The following is a 16059-nucleotide window of genomic DNA, read 5'->3' on the forward strand; positions in this document are numbered from 1 at the left end:
GATGTAATCTGATGCTGGTAGGGGGCCTAGGAGTTCAGAGATTGCTAGGTGTGTGTGTGTGTGTGTGTGTGTGTGTGTGTGTGTGTGTGTGTGTGTGCATAACATGTGCAAGCAAAGGCTTGGGCTACCAAAGGCTTGTACCAAATGCTACAAGGGCAGGTGTACATGACCCCAACCAATAGGAGTTCCAAGCTAAGCTACCTCCAATGCTTGCTTGCATGCCTCATCAGGACCAAAGCCAGGCTCTTTGTCAGTTCGATCTCTTAGACTGCTCTCCATGACCTTCAGATGATTTTTCTTGGCCAAGCAATACCCTATATACATTTGAATCATTTCTGGAGCAGAGGGGCCCATGTTATACATCACTGAAAATTCCCCAGCTCGGCTGCCATTCCGTAGCTGCTCCTGTCACTGAAACGTGTCACTAAACCTCTCTTGCTCACAACACTAAGTCCTAAGCCCTGTTATTGTCTCCTCTTTTAGGAATGCCATCGGAGACCACCATGGCCATTTGCTCCATGATCATGGGCGGGGTGTTTGAGAAGTTTCCCAAACTCAAAGTGTGCTTCGCACACGGAGGTGAGACCCTATTTGTATCAGTTGAGACCGACCTCACTGACTTAGGGCTACATCTTCTCACGGCTGAGGCTAACAGCCTAAGAGCATAGTTCTAATGGGGTTGGTTTCTGGTAAGAGCTTCCTCCTAGCACGTGAATGGCCACCTTCTCCCTGTGTTCTCATGTGACTCTTCCTGTGAATGCATGGGTGAGGAGAGGACAGTACCTGAAGAAGAGAGATGGTTCCGGTCTTTTCTTTTGTGTGCACGGTTAACATGCTTATTTGTATATGTGTGTGTGTGTGTGTGTGTGTGTGTGTGTGTGTGTGTGTGTGTGTGGAAGACAAGGACAATGTTGGGTATTGTTCCCCAGTATCTTCTGCCTTTTTTGTTTTGTTTTGTTTTGTTTTTTTTAAACAGGGTCTTTCAGCTGGGTGATGGTGACACATGCCCTTGATCCCAGCTCACCTGATTATTTTCTTACTGTGAGTGGGGCTGCATTGAAACCACAGAACTAGACTGATCCACGCTGTGTGGAAAGAAAGAGCAATGTGGCTGTCTCTCGGGTAGTAGAGAGAGAATAACCAGAGGCATTTTAGAGAGTACAAAGCTGCCATGGCTACCTCAGAAGGCAGGGGCAAGCAGATTTCTGAGTTTGAAGCCAGAGCAGGGCTATAAAGAGAAACCCTGTCATGGGGCCCAGGGTGAGAGTAGCGGGTGCTGTTCAGGGAGGGGACCAGTCTCACTAAACCTAGAGCTTACCAATTTGGCTAGACTGACTGATTGGCCAGCAAGCCTGGGAATCCTTCTGTCCCCACCTCCCCAGAGCTGGGATTACACGTGTGTGCCTGATGACTTTTTACATACGTTTGGCATACAAAGTCAGGTCCTTGTGTTTCACTGCATGGTGGCTCACTCTACCAAGTGAACTATCTCCCTATCGATTTATTTATTTGCTTGTTTTGTTGGTTGGTTTCAGTGCTACTGGGCATTGAATCTAGAGCCTCACACATGTGCTCTTTGCCGAGCTGCATCCAAGCCCTTTTCAGTCTTTACTATTGTTGCCGGGTGGTGGTGGTGCATGCCTTCAATCCCAGAAGCAGGAAGATCTCTGTGAGTTGGAGGCCAGCCTGAATTACAAAGCTAGTTCCAAAACAGTTAGGGCTACACAGAAAGACCCTGTCTTAAAACAAATATGTATATGCATATGCATATACATATATGTTTGTTGTTGTTATTATGTGTCTCTGTGTGTGTGTGTGTGTGTGTGTGTGTGTGTGTGTGTGTGTGTGTGTGTACTATGTGTGTGTAGGTGCCTTCTGAAACCTAAGGAGGGTGTGAGATCTACTGGAGCTAGTGACAGGTAGTTGTGAGCCACCCTTCATGGGTGCTGGTAACAGTCCTCTGTTCTGTTAGAACAGCAGGAGCTTTTACCTGCTGAGCTGCTGCTCCAGCTCCTCGAGTTTATTCGGAAACAAAGTCTCACGAAAGTTTCCCAGGCTGGCCTTAAACCCATCTGTAGCCTAAGCAGTCTTTGAACCTGCAATCCTCTGCCTCTGCTCCCTTGCAGGTGGTGCTTTCCCCTTCACCATAGGAAGAATTGCCCATGGATTCAACATGCGTCCAGATCTCTGTGCCCAGGACAATCCGTCTGACCCCAGAAAATACCTTGGCTCCTTCTACACAGACTCCCTGGTTCATGATCCTCTGTCTCTCAAGCTATTGACAGATGTCATAGGAAAGGTAAGATGGGTGGTTTGTGGAGAGCAGACGGTGAGACCGGCAGCCTGCTACTTGACAAGGTAGATAATTTTGAGGGGAGAGAAATTATGAGGTAGTAAAATGTCTGAAATGCATACTCTTGGCCCTTGGTATCTATCCAAAGAGAATACCGAAACTCTCAGATGCCCAACTAGTTTACATTTTGTTTATTTTCTAGAAGCATTTCTCAATTCCATCATAGTTGTGCTTTAGACCTTTTACTCATACTTTCTCATAGATTATTGTTATTTTCTGGCCTTGAATAGTTTTAAACGACCTGTTTGTTTTGGGGTTGTTTTGTTTGTTTGTTTTGGATGGGTATAATACTTTCCCCTTTTTATTTTATTTTAAAAATATTTTCGTACAATACATTTTGATCATTTCCTCTTTCCCCAGCATCTTCTGGATCTCCCTAACTCCCTACCCAACCAACTTTAAATTTTCTCTCTCTTGCTCAAAAAGAAAAACCATAAAAATACAAAAATGAAAATTAAAACAACAACAAAAAGATTTTGAAAAATTCCCAACAATACATTTTCTTACTTCTCTGATTCTAGTAAGATTTTCAACAAGAATACTTACTTAATCCTATGGTCTTCATCTGTGTGTGTGTGGGGGGGGGTACTTAGAGATCAGAAGATCACCACTGGTGTCAGTCCTTATCATCCACCTATTTATAGACAGTTTTATTACTGCTGCATATACCAGGCTAGCTAACCCACCATCTTCCCATAATTCTCTTGTCTCCACTTCCCATCTCTTGCTATATATGTGCTGGGATCATAGATATGAGCTTCCAAATCTGGCTTTACAAAGATTCTAGAAATCCAAACTCAGATAATGAAAAGGTTCATTATAATCAAAGAAAGGTTTTAATATTTCCAGGGCTATTTCAGGCAGTAGAATATGGCATGTGAATAGAAATAGTTCTAACATGACTAAATACAAAAAGGGTTTCCTGCCTGATTCTCACCAAACTTGACATTTACATTTATTTTATATCTCCAAATAACTTGGACAAATAATGTATTCCAGTTCCCTGCAGTGTACAAAAGAGGAAACCCCTGTTTAGATGCCTGTAAGCCTCCTGAGAGGCTCTAACTCTCACTTTTGGAAGAAGTCGACAATGAGAGAGTAAGTCCTGGCTTTAGGACTTGTTAGTTCAGTGATGTTCTAGTGTCACCTCTGTCACTGTGGTAAAATACCCTGACAAAAGGTAGCTTACAGCTCCAGGTTACAGTTCACCACTGTGGGGACATCAAGGCAGGAGCTTGAGCCAGCTGGTGACATCCCAACCACAGTCAAGGGCAGTCAGAATTGAACGCATGCACGCTCACTTGCTTGTTTGCTTGTGTTCAGCTTGGTTTCTGACTCAAACAGTTCAGCACCCTCTGCCTTACACTTTCTGTCTCATACTCACCTCCAAGTGCCTCAGTTTAGAGGTCCCTGCCACCACAGCTGGCTCTCACAAAATCTTTACATGGGGGACTTTCTAAAATACAGTAGATGTGAAATGTCACATTAGCATATTTAGACATTTATCTTTGGAAACTGGCCTATAATCTTAGTAGATCCCCAGGAAACAGACTCTTTAAAGTTCAATTTTTGGGCATCCAGGAGCAAATGTGAAGAGAACCCAACATACCATAACAGTCTGTGTATCCCAGGGAGCTCAGGCCAAAAGACAACAAAGCAACTGTCCATGCAAGGCCACGTTTAGGCTTCTCAGCCTAGGACTTTTCCTATGATTCATAGCACATAGGCAAACTGTAGCTATAAAAAAAAATAGATGAATTAGTTATTTTTCTTCTTGTTATAAAATGTCTGGCAAAGGCAACTTAAGAAGAAGAGTTACTTTGGTTCTCAGTTCAAGGGTTTAGTCTATCTTAACAGGGAAGATGTTGATTGTTGCAAGAGCAGAAGGCAGCTGATCACAGTGTCCACAGTCAGGAAGCAGAAAGAGATGAATTCTGGTGTTCAGCTTGCTTTTTCCATTTTACTCATCTCATGGAATGGTGCTGTCCACACTTAGGGTGAGTCCTCTCACATCAATGAGCCCAATCTAGAAAGTCCCTTACAGACATGTATGAGGAGGGAGTCTAGTCAGTTGATGATCAATATTAACCTCCATGATCTATGACAAAAGCACCAATTTTTCAAAGTATTTTTAACTCGGGTATTTAATACACATCTATCAAGTAGAGATCACTTTTCTGCAGAATCACACAAATCTTGAGGAATCTCTTTCCCCTACATTCCCTCCCTGATGCTATCTCTTTCCCCTCAAAACAAAAATTTAAATTAAAGAGACTTCCATTTCTACTCTCATGCCTACTTTCCTGTACCTAGTGTTTCAGAACTAATTACACCATACAGTCAAATGTTTTTTAAATGCTTTGTTTTTATATATATATTAAATGTATGAATTAATATATATATATATTTAATATATAATGTGATTATGTGCACATGAGTGCAGTGTGCATAGAGACTGGAAAAAAGGAGTCAGCTCCCCAGAAGCTGAAGTTACAGGCCGTTGTGAGCAGCCTGAGATAGGTGCTGGGAACTGAACTCAGGCCCTCTGAATCAGCAACACATGCGCTAACCACTTAACCATCTCTCCAGCCATTTCCCATTAAAGAAATTGTTCCTCCAACTCACTTACACATTTGCTTATGCAGGTTTCAAATTGATTATAAGCATGTGTGTCAAAGTTATATTCCAATCATCTCAAAAGATTTCTCAGAAGTCCAGTTTAAAGAATTATTCTCGGCAGAGTCAGTTCATAGGAAAAAAATTGGCTAAATAATTATTAACTGGATTTATTTTAAAAATTAAAGAATCTAAGGACAATGAATTTTTAAAAAGAAAAAAAAACTCTAAATAAGTAAAGATGGTAGCTTGGGTCTAGACCAGCTTCAAGATCAATAAATTTATAAAATCACTAGCAAGCTGGAGACGATCAAAAGTTACTGTGGAGTTTGGATAAGAATGGCCCCATTGACTCAGACATTTGAATGTTTAGTTACTAGGGGTGCAACTATTTTAAAGGATTAGGATTGGAGGTGTGGCTTCGTTGGAGGAAGTGTGTCACTGGTGGTAGGCTTTGAGGTTCCAAAAGCCACACAAACCCTCCCCCCCCCCTTTGTGGATCAGGGTGTATCTCTCAGCTATAGCACCAGTGCCATGCCTGTCTGATTTCCACCATGATGATAGTGGACTAAGCCTCTGAAAACGTAACCAAGCTCCCAATTAAATGATTTCTTTTATAAGTGTTGGTCACAGTGTCTCTTCATAGCACTAGAACAATGTCTAAGACAATTACCAATAAAGGTATTCAGACAGATAATAGGTAAGAAAAGCTTAAAAACAGGATAACTGCAAGTAGATATATAACTTCTAAAGAAAGAAGTTGAAAACAAGTCTATATAATAGTCTAAAATTTCCAAACCATGAGTTTGATGTTCTGAGGTAGCATTAAAATAATTTCAAGGGACTGGGAAGATGTGATGGTTCCGTAGGTAAAGCCTTGGCGATGCATTGCCTGAGTATCTGAGTTTAAGTCCCCAGGTAGACACGTAGCATGAGCATCTTTAATCTCAATGTTTTTAGAAGCTCAAGGGTCAGTTAGCCTTGTATACACAGCAGGAAACAAAAACCTGACTGAAACAAGGCAAGGACAGACACCTAACATTGTCCTCTGAAAACACATACACACACAGAGAGACACATACGATAAGGAAACCAAGGAAATGTCTTTTTTTTGTTGTTGTTTATTCTTTTTTTTTTCTTTATTTGTTTTTATCCAAGGAAATGTCTTAAATCAGGAGGGATGAAGGCTAGAAGACTGGTTTTCATTTCCGATTTGCTTTCTTTCTCCATATTAAAACAGGACAGACTGCTTCTTAAAGCATATTTATATCTGAGAATGCCATCATGCTGGGAAGGGAAGGATTCCTAATTAGAAAATTAATGCCTGGATTTCATCTTCATGCTAATGTAGCTGACGAGTGTACTATAAACGTGGGACTCTAAAATCATGTTGTATTTTGGAAATGTAAACAGCTTTAGCAAGAAGAAGAGATGAACCCCTGGTGAATACCAAGCAGAGAGTTAAAACGAGATCAGCTGTTGGCACAGATGTGAGGAGACAACTTTAAGTCTTTAGGGCTTCTACAGCAGGTGGATTTGCTTGGCTTCATATATAAATGAATAAAGTCTAAAAATAGATTGCCTTCGAACTGTGATGTGTGTGTGTGTGTGTATGTGTGTGTGTGTATGTGTGTGTGTGTGTTAGGCATCATGTGTTCTGTTCTATCACTCTCTGCCTTATTCTCTTAAGATGACCTCTCACTTAATCTGGAGCTAGGCTGGCAGCTAGCAAGCCCCAACATTCCTGTCTTTGTTCCTCACAGCACTGAGATTATACTGGGAATTTGAACTCAGTTTCCCATGATTGGACAACAAGCATTTTCTAAACTATCTCCCTAACCATCAGATATACATACATATACATGAGACAAGGTCTCACTCTGTAGACTAGACTGACCTCAAATGACCCATCTGCCTCTGCCTCCCTAATGCTAGGATTAAAGACATGCCACCCATGCCCAGGTCAAACTTTGACTATCAACTGAAGTATTTACAGATCGTGTGTGTGTGTGTCTGTGTGTGAAATATGTTTTATATATACAGATATATGATAGAAGGGGATTTTTTTATATATGTGTATAAATGGAATAATTGTATCAGGTTAAACACTCTATTCAAGCATATCTCTATTGTGAAACATCACAAGTCATTTCTCTGGCTTTTTGAAATATATAACACATTATTATTATGTGTAGTCATCACACAGTGTAATAGCATACCAGATCTCTTGGGGTTGTCTAGTTGGTGTGTTGGTTGTTGCTTTTGGAAACAGGGCCTCACCTTGTAGCCCAGGTTAACTGGAATTTACTATATGACCCAGAATGCTTTTGAACTCTTGACCTGCAGGGATTGCAGGCATGCACCTCCAGCTAGTATACATCAGAACTTCCATTAGTTAATCTCTCTCTCTCTCTCTCTCTCTCTCTCTCTCTCTCTCTCTCACACACACACACACACACACACACACACACAATCAGAGTTCGAGATGTATAGAACACTGCAACCAGTGGACTCAATCCATTAAAATCAGTGAACGATAGCCGGGCGTGGTGGTCTACAAAGTGAGTTCCAAGACAGCCAGGGCTATACAGAGAAACCCTGTCTCAAAGAAAAAAAAAAAAATCAGTGAACGATGAAAAGCTTGCTGTGACTGGAAGACTGTGGCTCATTTTGAGAGTTCTAGCAGAAAGGACACCACCACACTTCATTTGGGAAAACTCAAGGGAAACTAGCAAAGGGATTGTTTACAAAGCTATGAGGACATATACTACCATCTAACCCAAAACATTCCTTAGGTCACTTGTGATATGTCACTATAAGAAAGTTAGAATGTTTCATTTCCTCTGAATATATCCATGTTTTATTGAATAAATACCTAATTTTTATATTTCAGTGTTTGTATTTCACACTTGATTCCCTGAATTCATATTTAAAAGAGCCAGGGATGATGGTACACCCCTGGAATCCAAGCACTTGGAGGGCAGAGATGGATGGCCCTGAGGATGTCAAGTGCGCATATCTAATGAATTCCAAACCAGTGAGAGACCTTGTCTCAAAAACCAAGGTGGACAGTAGCTGGGAGTGCAGCAAAGGCTGAATTCTGGCCTCCTTACTCAAGCACACTCAGAAGCCAGACTAGCCCTAGATTTGCAATTTTTAGAAGACCTAATAGTGACACCTGCTGGAACAAGAAGCTAGCAAAAGGGAAACTGGCCCTTGAAATCTTTGCAATTGTAGACCAGCTCCGTTTCTAGTAAAATAGGAAAAAAAAATTGTTGTTTTACTCGACTAGTGTATGTGGTAGGTAAATCAAGTGTAGGGAAGGCTCTTTAATGTTTTCACATTCACAGATAAAATGGTATTTTCTCCTTTTAGGATAAAGTCATGCTGGGAACTGATTACCCCTTTCCTCTGGGTGAGCAGGAGCCTGGGAAGCTCATAGAGTCCATGGCAGAGTTTGATGAAGAAACAAAGGTACGTGCCTTGGCTCCAGCCAGCCTTCATCCAGAGCTGAACACACACTTCATTTCCCTAAAACTAAGACTCCACTTTCTGAAATAGCTAGACTATTAAAAACAAACGCTTTAATATCTTAAAATAAGTGCATTATAACTAGATGTATAAATTCTCTAACCTCACAAGTATATGTTCACACTACATATTCATACACACACACTAAATGTAAAAAAAAAATCAATGATGATATCTAATAAATGCTTTATCAAATCAATCGTGCTTTTAAATAAAGTCTCTCTTTCTTTTCAGGATAAACTTACAGCTGGCAATGCGTTGGCTTTTTTGGGTCTTGAGAGAAAACTATTTGAATGACAGAATTAACCACAAAAAAAAAAAAAGAAAAAAGAAAAAGAAACTTTCAAGAAGCAACGTCACTTCTGTCTTTGAACATGAGCTATGCACACATCTATTTTGAATTATGTTACCCCCAAAATGGAATATCCCCTCAGGATGAAGCAAGAGGATAAGCAATTTAAGTTCCAGACCAGTCTGGGCTACTTGAGACTGTCTAAAACAAGGGTGGGGGTAATATATATACAGGGTTTCTCTGTGTAGCCCTGGCTGTCCTGGAACTCACTTTGTAGACCAGGCTGGCCTCGAACTCAGAAACCCACCTGCCTCTGCCTCCCGAGTGCTGGGATTAAAGGCATGCGCCATTACACCCAGCTTTATATTTTCAATATTCTACCTTATTAATAATAAAATGTTTTATAAGGTCTTTATTCTGAAATGTAATATTCTGAGAAATGTATATTACTACATAGCTAATCAAAACCATTTAATTTGAAAAAGATAAAAAATGAATATATAATTAATGATTTAAACAGAAAAATCCAATACCAGCTTTACTCTAGAAGGCTCTGAGTCTCTATTTTGACTGAAGACATGGGAATTGTACCCAAATAATAAGTTTTTTTCCAGCTGTAACCCTTTCTGCTAGCCTAGTCATTAAATGGGAATGCTTTTATCTTTGTAAAATACACAACAGGATATGCACAAGCTCAAAGGTTCTAAAAGCCAGTTAAGAAAACAAGGTAAAAGCTTATGGAATAAATGCTGACCCAACACAGAATGGTTTTGATTTGTGTATGTAGTAATGTACTACAAACTCATTTTAGTCTCCCACAGTTGGGTAGATCTTAGAATGTAACCTTTGTCTGGAAGGATGGATAAACATTTCTTTAAAAGTAAAACGATATTGGTCGGGCATCGTGGTACATGCCTCTTACGCCAGCACTCAGGAGGCTGAGGCAGGCAATGGGTCTGTGTTTGAGGACAGCTTGGCCTGCATAGGAAGCTCTAGGCCAGTCAGCCAAGGATACATAGGAAACCCTGCCTCAAAAAGGAATAGGTAGGCCTGGAGAGATGGCTCAGCAATTAAGAACACTGATTGCTCTTCCAGAGGTCCTCAGTTCAATTCCCAGCAGCCACATGGTGCCTCACAACTATCTGTAATGGGATCTGATGTCCTCTTCTGGTGTCACTGAAGAAAGTGACAGTGTACTCACATACATAAAATAAACAGAAGATGGAAGATGGACCAGAAGAGAAGAAGTATGAAAACACAGGTGTGACTTCAGAGTGGATGAAACTTGTTCTAAAAGTAATTTCATTTATAAGTTTCCCTTTCCCAGAGCAGGAGGCATAGCCAGCTCCGGGGAGGGAGTAACACCCTGACACCCTTGCTCTAGGCGCTTTCTGCTCTACCTGAGTAGCTGTAAAGGAACTTGGGCATGGGGTGGGGTGGCAGGCAGCATCTCTCCTTCACATGCCTATGGCTGAATCAAACAATCCTTCCATAGCAGATGCTTAACTTTGGACTCATGCATAACTCCCTTCCTTTCCATTATAGTACAAAGCCAGGCTCCCGATTAACATGTGCCTGGAGCTGCCTCGCTGACAGAGAAAGAGAACTAATACCCATGATCCCATTCTGCTCTTCTCCCATCCACGTCTCAATGCTCCATCTCCTTCCTGCTCTCTTGTTGCTTTCTAGAATTTTCACCAACTGTCACTCTACTTACTAGTCTAATCTGTCTTGAAAGAAAAATAAAGTTGAAGCAAGCAACACTTGGAAGCATGCATTACTATTTTTCTCCTTCCCCGAAACTTTGAAAGAAATCTCTACTCCTTTTCAAATATTTCCTATTGGAGCTCTACACACACCACACCCTTATTACTTACTTTTGCCTTACTATGCTAAAAAAGACCACACACGAGGTTGAATGGACGTTTCAGTCCACTATGTTGGGGAGGCCTGGCAGAGAAGAACCGCTCACGACACTACGGAAAAGCAGCAGGTAGGGAAAGAATGCCTGTGTCGTGGGCTTTCTCCTTTTTTCAATCTGGAACTCAGCTCATGTGACAGTGTGACTCACATACAAGGAAGGCCACCATCTCTTAGTTATCTTTGGAAGAGTCTTCACAGACACACCTAGAATAACCATCACAAGTCTATTCCTTGTCAACATAATACTCACACACATCTTCTTACACCATAAGATTCTATCCCTCCCCCACCCCCAATGCTCCAAAGCTCTAATACAGTTTCTCTCAAGGCTGGGGCAAACATTCATTCATTCATCCATTATTTATTTATTAATAAATTAGCTACTTATTAGCTCTGCTAATATCACATTATATAGTCCCAAGATACAATAACATAAACATCCCCATTCCCAAAGAATCCAGGAAGGATTACTGAAAGCAATTACTGAAACCCAGCAGGGCAAATATTAAATCCTGTAGCTGTATGTCCAGCAACCAAAACTCATAGTGCTGTGCCCAATAGGCTTGGGCAACTTGGCCCTTTATGGTCTTACCATTTGTGACCCACCCAGCCTCTCTCTTGGGCTAGCTCTATTTTGTTGATGCTTTTCTCAGGAGCCATCCCATCTTCCTGACATGGACAACACTCTGGAGTCCCCACTGCATCCATGCTTCATGTACTGCCCTCCAAGGAGTTGCCTGCGGAGATGCGAACGATGCTACACATTGCCTAGTCTCCCAGACTTCCCTTCAAAATCTGCATGGAGGCTTCTGTTGTGAGAGCCTGTGTAAGAAAGCTGTGAACTTACTTTGAACTATGGATGGGCAGAGTGCAGAACGTTCTTACCACAAGGTGGCCTTCTAGAAGGAATCGTATAAATTGCTGTGAGTAAATGCAGGTGTAAGCAAGGACATGAAGGCAATGCTCTGACATGTACACTTTATCAAACACCTGGAGGCCCCTGGTTATCCCCGCATACCAGACTTTTTTTTTTTTTTGTAACACAGTTTCAAGTATCCTAGCCTGACCTTGAACTGAACTCTTGATGTAGCCAAGTGTGTCCTTGAGCTTCTGATTCCTCTGTTAAACCTGAAATTTTCAAGAAGACTGAAATGCACGATTGTTCAATTAAAGTAAGCTTTAACACTGGCCAGGAAGATGGACACTGGCTAGGTTCATACCTGGGATTTCCAGAGAATGGCACGGAACTAGGTCAGTCAGATGCCTATAAAGGTCAAACCCAAGGCTAAGTACTTTTTTCCTTTGTCCAATCAAGAGCCAGCATACATCCTGCCTACGTGTGATAAAGTATATCCTGTGCATTTGGGGCAACCAATCATGTTTATTGAAGTGAAAATATGACATGCTACCTTATATGAACAACAGCCCCCAGAATTCCAGGAAGTTATCTGTCCTTGGGCAAGTGGGGTTTATAGGTTAACTTTAGCCCTTACACCTTCTGTCCACCCCACGCCCCACCAGTGCTAGGATTATAGGCTGTCCCGCCATTCACAATTTGTTTTTATGCAGTGCTGGAACTAGAACCAGGACTTCAATGCTTCCTCAATGCACTGTCTCCGAACAGAGCACCGGCACCCCACACCTGGGTTCTTTTTAAGAGCCTGATATCTTCAAACACCTTGCATTCTTTATCTTTAACTTTAACTTTAAACATGCTTTTTTTTCTAGCCAAGTTACTTTTCGAGCCATTCTTCTGCTCTTTTGCTCCCAGTCCTCCCTATAACACTAGTTTAAAGCAGCCAGGAGTGCCTTTTCCACAGCCTTGAAATCTCTGCTCCAGATTACCCAGTCTGTTACCAATAAACCTAGCTGCCCATTGTCCTAGGGCATGGACAGAATGTAAGCAACAGAACACAAATGGCCTCTGGTCGGGTTCTTACTAGAAACCTTGTTCCCATCTAAAGGCTCATCGGCTCTCTGCCAGAGGTTCTGTCTGCATCATTCTGGGGTTCTATAGCTAGCTTCTCTACGTCTTCCGGCAAGTCCGTTCTTCCTAATTACAGTCAGCTGTAACTCCACTCTCCCCCACACCAACTTTCTCTCCCAGTTACTCTTCCGCCACTGTAATCAAATGCCATAGAAACAAATTGAGACACAGGTTTCTTCCAGTTCAATAGCAGTATTTCAGTCCAGCATCACAGGTACGGTATGACAGAGCACAGTAGTTCACGCCACCGACACCAGGAAGCAGAGTGTGCCTGTGGTAGGCAGTTTTCTTTTTTCTACTTTATGGCATGTTCCACTTGTATTCAGGAGGGGGCTTCCCCCAGGTAGTTTCTCTCTGGAGAGTTATCAAAGACACACCCGGATGGGTGTTGTAATACTCTACCAGGCTCTGCTTAATCTACTCAAGTGACAGTCAAGACCAACCATAGTATCCAACTGCTTCATTATCACAAGTGACCTGACCATTCAATGTCATAGATACATATATAGGTGTTACAGTACTGTTAAAGGTTCATTAAGAGAAGCGGGATAGAATTTCTGGTCTAAATAGAGTCCTACAATTCCAACTGGGCTAGAATCAGATCCCCTTCTGAACAGTGGGCTCATTCTGTGTGCTAAACGGATAGAAGAAATAATTACACCTTCAATAATAACATGTGCTTTTTTCCCCCAGACTCTCTGCCCTCTACACAGTTGCTTAAGGACCACAACCACACAACCTACATTTCTAAGTTCTCAGTCAAAAAAGCATACTTTTCCCTTTTCTTTTTGCTTCTAATACTTGCCAAGTCCAAGATTTTAATACATGCTTACAAACATGGACACACACACAAATTCCTCATCCTGTTAGCTAACAGCATGGCTTTTTCTTTCTCCTATCTCTCTCCTCCAGGTAGATGCCAAGGCTTATAGCTTGCTGGCCCTGGGATTTTTCTTTCTTTCTTTTTAAACTCTAAAAAAGCTATCCTTGAACTTTCTTCTGAGTCTTTTACATTTTTTTTTTTATTAGTGACACTAAACCTGTGAATGGATTGCAATTTCCCAGGTAACATGGAGCACCCCAGTGGAGCACCCCAAAACTTCCAGCAACATAGTAAATTTTTTTTGTTTTGTTTTGTTTTTTTTTTGAGACAGGGTTTCCCTGTGTAGCCCTGGCTGTCCTGGAACTCACTCTGTAGACCAGGCTGGCCTCAAACTCAGAAATCCGCCTGCCTCTGTCTCCCAAGTGCTGGGATTAAAGGCATGTGCCTCCACTGCCCGGCTCATATTCATCTTGACAAGAACTTTTTTCCATGTGCCAGAGAGGCAGGAATGATCAAGACACTGGGGTATAGTGATGGCAAATAGGAGACAGATGGGAAGAAAAATGTTCATTTGTAGAGGCAAAGAAAACCTCTCTAAAGAGGACTTTGAGACTAAATGAGATTGGCTGGCCATGAAGAGACTTCCTGCATGGCAACAGTACAAAGCTGCTGAGGCTGGGTGAGAGACAGTAGCTGGAGAGTATGGGCAAGCAAGCATGGAAGGAGAGGAAGCCAGAAATGTGGCCTGGTCAAAAGATTATAGTGAAACATTTATATTGAATCTCATAGGAAGCTGGCAAATTTTGTTTGTAGAATAGTATATATTTAAGCCTTATAGCAGGAGAGGTCAGGGCAAGGAAGACTACTGCGGATGGCCGTGAGAAGGGAGAGAGTCTTAGGGTACAGTGACAAGATCATGTGAAGCCAATTATAGAAGTGCTACGGAGAGTTAAGGTCAGTTGTATCAAAAAGGAATGCAAGCTGCAGCTGGAAAGATGTAGCTCCAAAGCTCCAAGCATTTTCTGCTCTTTCGGAGGACCCAAGGTTTAGACCCCAGGACCCATTATGGAGCAGCTCAGGACTCGGGCTGCAGGAAATCTGGCACCACTGTGGGCGGGCACCATGCTTACATGTGGTACACATTCATACATGCAGGCACTCAAGCATACGATAAAGATGTGTTAAAAATGTAAAGAAGGAATGAAGGTTCAATGCTCGTAGACAAACGTGACTGCCACCAAGGCTGAAGATCTTAGTTCAATCCCCACGGTCCACACAGTAGGTGAGAAGAGTCCCTCAAGCCGACTTCCAACCTGTACATATGTGCTTTGGCGTGCCCACAGCAACATGCGCCCGCAGCAACATGCACAACTGAAGAAAACCAAAAGGACAGATCTGCTTACAGTGTTAACTTGGTACAATGTTGAAAGGAGTCAACAGAGAGGGCACAGCCTTGCCTTGTCCTTAATCTTATATGGAAGCCACCTTAACATCAAGTGCCATGCTGGCTGTTGTCTTCTATAGATGTTATAAAGTTGAAAAAGCTCTCCTCCATTTCTACTTTTCTCTTTTTTATCATTAGGACTGCGTGTTGTAGAAAGGCACTTATAGAATGTTACTTTAAATCAATCTAGGAACACCTAGGTAACAAGATGAGAGATCTTGTTATAACAAGGTATTATTTAGATGGCTGGTCACAATAACCACCTACAACAATCAAAACACTAGCATAGCACAATAGAGCAGGCAGTAGGCTGAGGCCCAAACCCCCAAATCCTGACAAATGAAAGCCTCAAGTTTTAATCACAAACACACTAGCCCTTTTATTTGTTTTCATATTTAGTAATTTTTAGATAGGGTCATTTTCTTTACAGTTGTTTATTGTGCATGAGTGTGCACATGCATGTGTGCCACTGAGCACATGTGAAGGTAAAGGACAATTTGTAGCATTTGGGTCTTTCCCTCTACGACATAGGTGGTGCCTGAACTCAAGTTGTCTGGTTTGGCAGCATTGCCTTTAGCTGGTCGGCCATCTCAACAGCCCTCACTGGCTTTTTAGAAGCCAGTTTTCTATACCTGACTGCAGTCTTCAGAAAATACTTAAAAACTAAAGTGTAATCTGGTCATATTACAATAGGCATTAACTCTGAGGCAGATAACATGTAACCAAGTGAGTCGTGCTCCCTTACAAAAAGATGGGATTAAATCATGTTATAAGAGACCTTACTTTATAAAATCCTAAACAATTTTTTCTTAGTTGGCTTCTCTTGCACTCCGTTGGTAGACTGTTGGCCTAGTATGCCTAAGGCCCCGCCACACCGGCCTATAATCCCTGCACTCCAGCCTATAATCCCTGCACTCCATCTGTTTCTAGACAACCTGAGTTACAGCGTTCTGCTTCTCCCCAACCATCCCCCAATCCCAACCCGCAGAAGCCACACAGAGCTTTAAAATCATACACCCCATCTGGATGGAAGGCCTAGAGAGTCATGACCTCCGATTATTAACTTCATATTGTTTGACAAGTAACTTAA

General features: G+C 41.9%; 1 protein-coding gene across 1 annotated transcript in view; it reads left to right on the forward strand.

Annotated features, from left to right (window-relative positions):
• Acmsd (aminocarboxymuconate semialdehyde decarboxylase) overlaps positions 1-8844 on the forward strand; it is a 38327-nt gene extending 29483 nt beyond the window's left edge. The window contains exons 6-9 of the mRNA XM_029538686.1: positions 484-579; positions 2127-2299; positions 8345-8443; positions 8735-8844. Coding sequence (XP_029394546.1) covers positions 484-579; positions 2127-2299; positions 8345-8443; positions 8735-8797 — 431 coding nt within the window. The 3' untranslated portion in view covers positions 8798-8844. The remainder of the gene's footprint in view (positions 1-483; positions 580-2126; positions 2300-8344; positions 8444-8734) is intronic.
• The last annotated feature ends 7215 nt before the right edge of the window (positions 8845-16059 follow it).

This window comes from Mus pahari, chromosome 5 (assembly GCF_900095145.1).
Source record: "Mus pahari chromosome 5, PAHARI_EIJ_v1.1, whole genome shotgun sequence".
In the NCBI taxonomy this organism is placed as follows: Eukaryota; Metazoa; Chordata; class Mammalia; order Rodentia; family Muridae; genus Mus; species Mus pahari.